Source organism: Notothenia coriiceps, unplaced genomic scaffold (genome assembly GCF_000735185.1).
Source record: "Notothenia coriiceps isolate Sejong01 unplaced genomic scaffold, NC01 NC01_scaffold00019279, whole genome shotgun sequence".
Taxonomy (NCBI): domain Eukaryota; kingdom Metazoa; phylum Chordata; class Actinopteri; order Perciformes; family Nototheniidae; genus Notothenia; species Notothenia coriiceps.
The window spans coordinates 7,796-12,227 of NW_011351980.1; the positions used below are offsets into that span (position 1 = coordinate 7,796).

General features: G+C 39.9%; 1 protein-coding gene across 1 annotated transcript; it reads right to left on the bottom strand.

Moving 5' to 3' along the window:
* Nucleotides 1-1,142: 1,142 nt before the first annotated feature.
* Nucleotides 1,143-3,110, bottom strand: LOC104951830 (ER degradation-enhancing alpha-mannosidase-like protein 2). Its single transcript, XM_010778562.1, has 4 exons — nt 2,871-3,110; nt 2,412-2,536; nt 2,188-2,332; nt 1,143-1,447 (listed from the first exon to the last, which is right to left on the bottom strand). The coding sequence occupies exons 1-4, from the start codon at nt 2,878-2,880 to the stop codon at nt 1,296-1,298; spliced, it is 432 nt and encodes a 143-aa protein (XP_010776864.1). The 5' UTR covers nt 2,881-3,110; the 3' UTR covers nt 1,143-1,295.
* Between the last annotated feature and the right edge of the window lie 1,322 nt (nt 3,111-4,432).

Here is a 4,432-nt window from a genome sequence, read left to right on the forward strand (position 1 = left end):
GGCCTGTCGTGAGCTATTGCTTAAGTATTTGTGTGTTAATTAAAAAAAAAACACTTTCTAACAAATCTAAGTTGATGAGAAAAAGCACAATAACGTATTTACATAACAAGCTTGGAATAGACCCTTCCTATTTCCTCTTATTATAAGCAATCTGAGGCTTCTGTTTTAAGGAATGAACTGCCAAACAAATACATTCAACCGTATGGAGAGCTGTGATTTGAGCAGTTCTTTCAACATTTATATTTGATTGATTTTGCTAACTTATAAGGCAATAAACCTCCAGTGAGTGGCCCAGCCCTTCGTATATTTTTCTGTATTCGACTCTCGGAGAGAAAAGTTTGGACAAACCTGTTTAACACAAAAAGTACACCTAAGGGCCATTGTGTAGTATTTAGGAGGGTCTTCTAGCATAAAATGTATTAAAATGTATAATTGTATTGTTATGTTCATTTGTGTAAAATCACCTGAAATGTAGAACATTTTTTTGCTCCTTAAATGATCCCTTCATATCTACATTGGGAGTGGTTCCCCTTCCACGGATCCTGCTTTGGTTCAACAGCAGCTCAGACAACATTCTATTCACATCACCTTTTTGCCGAAAAATGCATGTAGAACTGTGATAATATGAGTTTCATTGCTTGTTTGCTTCTAAAGTAGTAGGTAAGTAAGACTTGGTTTATAAAGCACCTTTTATGTAGACTTAAGTTATTTAACTAAGATAAATGATAGAATAATCAGGTTTTGTTAACGATTTAAAAAGGTAGATTATCTGAACAATTATTGCAACATGAAATTTGGACTTTAATTTATGATCATATACTGTAGCTGCAGAACTAATGGTTTCCCCTCAGCCTTAGCTGTGCTTTGTGTTTACTGCTAACGTTAGCATGCTAGCATGGAGGACATTGTAAGTGGATAGTAAATAGACTTTACTTATATAGCGTTTTATCCATTCTGTAAGACCCCTCGAAGCGCTTTCACACCTCATTCATACAGAGCAGTGACACACACACACACACACACACACACACACACACACACACACACACACACACACACACACACACACACACACACACACACACACACACACACACACACACACATCAGGAGCAACTCAGGGTTCAGTATCTTGCCCAAGGACACATCGACATGTTGACTGCACGGCTGGGATTGAACCCACAACCTTCTAGTTGAAAGGCGACCGCACGCCCTCCCAGCCACAGTGCTAAACATTATACCTGATACAAACATCTGCATGTTTGCATTGCCATACAAGCATGCTATGTTGTAGTTCAGTTCTTATAACCTCTAACAGATCTTACGCTGGCGTATCCGCAGGGCGTCCTGGTGATCTTCTCGATGGACTCCAGGGCGTCGAGGCCCAGCTGGAGATAGGTGTGGTCGCCTGTCGCCCTGAACAGGTACATGGCGCTCTCTATCAACTCTGAAACAAATGAAACACCACACAGAAAATCTTACTGTAGTGTATATGTGTTTTAACAAGCAGGGAAGTGGTCGGCTGCTGCAGAGAGCGGAGTCTGCCATACTTTAAGGTTTAAGAAGAATTACACACCTGAAAACGTTTATTTTATACTTTTGAATCATTCAGCTTGAAGTTATATCTAGGTTATTTTTTTAATAAGTCTTAATAAAATGTAACCAAAATAGAGACGCTCAAACCCTGGAAGTCAAACAAACCCATTAAAACCAACATTGTTTATCCTGTAGCCAGGCTTTAATGTAGAGCCATAGCTTCAACACTGTAGTTTCCACTACTCTCCACCAGACTGAGACATTTCTTATGTTTGCCCAAAGGTGCCAATACATGCTATTTTCTTAGTCTCCACTAGGGGCATCGCTGCTGTATAATGTGTTTGATTCGATGCATCAAAATCAACGTTGTTGCAAATAATTGAAGACTTAATTAAACATAAAATAATTAAGTGTTGTGGTGACATTATGTTAACAAACTAAGGATTTTAATTGTTTGATTGAATATTATCAGGACTGATGTTGGTTTTAAAGTAACTCAATAATATCATTATATACATTTGTGGCTGTTGTTTGGCAACGGCAGTAACAGTTTTAAAGGGAAGTGTTAACATGTCTAATGATGTCTCTGTGTGCTGATATTTTACACTCTTTATTTGCAGTTGATTGCAGGTAATAGGTGGGTGGTCTGACCTGGTCTCAGTGGGTATCCCTCTCTCTTGTCCACAGTGTAACCCTGAGGGATGCTGTAAAACTCTGGCAGACCTCCAAACTGTCTCCACACGGAGTAATAGTTCTGGAAAGTTCTCACTGCGCTGTCCAGGTTCCCCAGGAGAGACTGCAATCAATATGTATATTATTATGTTTAACCCTATGTTAGGAAAGGATTGCATGTGTTAGAAGTGAACTGTGTGTACCTGAAGACCGGGCCAGAAGGCCTCCAGAGACTGAAACACGGGCATGGAGACGGTCCCTTTGTGCATCTGGACCCACAGGTACCAGTCGTCAAACCGGGTGTAGTTCTGAATGGCTCGATCGTACTCTGAGAATACACATCACATGGATGTTAAAGGTCCCCTATGATACAGTTTTTCATAAATATATTACAGGTCTCAGATATATACAAGTGTTGGCTCCAAACACCAAACAGATCATTGCAGCATTACCCATAATCCCCTCTGTTTCAGCCCCGTTTCAAAAGTGCTGATTCTCTGTCTGTTACTTTAGATGAAAATAAGGAGCCACTCCCCACGCCCCTCTGAGAGACATTTGGTTAAAAAGAACACAATGGTGCTCTAGTGGATTTTGCATAATAGGTGACCTTTAATTTAAATGTGTTTAGCCTTTGTTTTCCATTATTTTTCCATCCGTCTCACCCAGGAACATGTTGAGCAGCTCCTCGTCCTGCAGCAGGATGGCTCCTTTCACCAGATACTCAAAGTAGGAGTCCACCCCCGCTCCGATACCGGCGTCCTGAGCCACCCACTTCTTAGACAGGATGTCAATGTGGTTCCCCACCTGGACAGAGAGACAGACAGGTGTCAGAAAAAGTCTTCAAATACTTTAGCTTTCTCCATTGAAACCTGTACTTCCACAGGTTTGTATTTTGATGGCTCTTATATGCTTTTCTGTACTGTTAATGTATAGAATCTAAGCTAAAAAGCTGTTTTTATGCAAGATTTAGCTTCCATACTTTGTTTAACCTCTCTTGAAGTTAATGAGAGAACTCCGTAGAGATTTCAAATGTCTTTTTTTAAGTGAGCCAAAAAAGACTGCAGATTAAATAAAAACCCACAGTTACAAATACAAAATCAAGCATGAGGAAACCACATTCACCAGATTACCAGTACCTTTCAAAATAATCATCATCGAAGGGGTCTGCCTTTTAAAATCTCTACGGAGTTCTCTACGGAGTCCAGAACAAATTTCCTTACGGGGACAATAAAGTATATCGTATCGTAATTTATTTCTTTTTTGTTTAAAAGCATTGAACAAGTTTCATTACTTCTGCAACATTTTCTATAAAGACATTGGAGAACACACAAATGTCCCTTTTACCATTTCTGGTTTCTATTATTTGAGATGACAAGCATAGAGAAGTCCTGATAACGCAAAAAGTGCTGTTTCTGGTACTTTCCATGCAAGGTTAAGACCCTAATAAAGCATGTGAGCAGAAGACCAAGTATTGCAATATATATGTAAACGTCATACATGTATACAGAGCTAAACCTCGCGGAAGTGAGTCAAAGCATACTGAGCAGAGGAATGCATTAAAGGGGACGACCTATCATGCAAAATGTACTTGTTGATGTCTTTTATACATAAATGTGTGTCCCCGGTGTGTCAGGGAACTCACAAAGTGTAAGAAAACAAAACCCTCTTTCTTTCCCTCCGTACCCAAATCTCTAAGAAACGGAGCTGATCCAGGTTTGCGTCCGATATGACGTAATATCGGAAATGTGGACCCACGGCACTATCAAAAAGTTGCTATCAGAAACAATGCCTGACTGTTTTGGACGTAATATGTGACCTGCTCTATCGAAATCAGTCGCATTGACCCGAAGACACATTTTGAGTTGTATACACTGTTGGAAAGAGGAGATTCCTAGCTTTCTAGTGATATCAGGATTGTTTTTGTACTCCAAATATTAAGCGAAATATGTCACATTATATAATGACTGTCACCGAGTCATCATTTTGAGAAAAAGGCCTTCAAAGTTTTCTCTTCTCTGGAATCCATCGATCTGATTGGTTATTAGCAAATGATCAAAATACTACGGAGGGAAGATATTTTCGTTTGGATTGCTGGTCTGGGAGAAGCTCGCGAGTGTGTGTGTGTGTATGTGTGTGTGTGTGTATACGTGTGTGTTTGTGTAATTTTGCGTTTGTGTGTATTGCGTTTGTTTCCCGGGGGTAACACTCACGAGAAACACCGGCT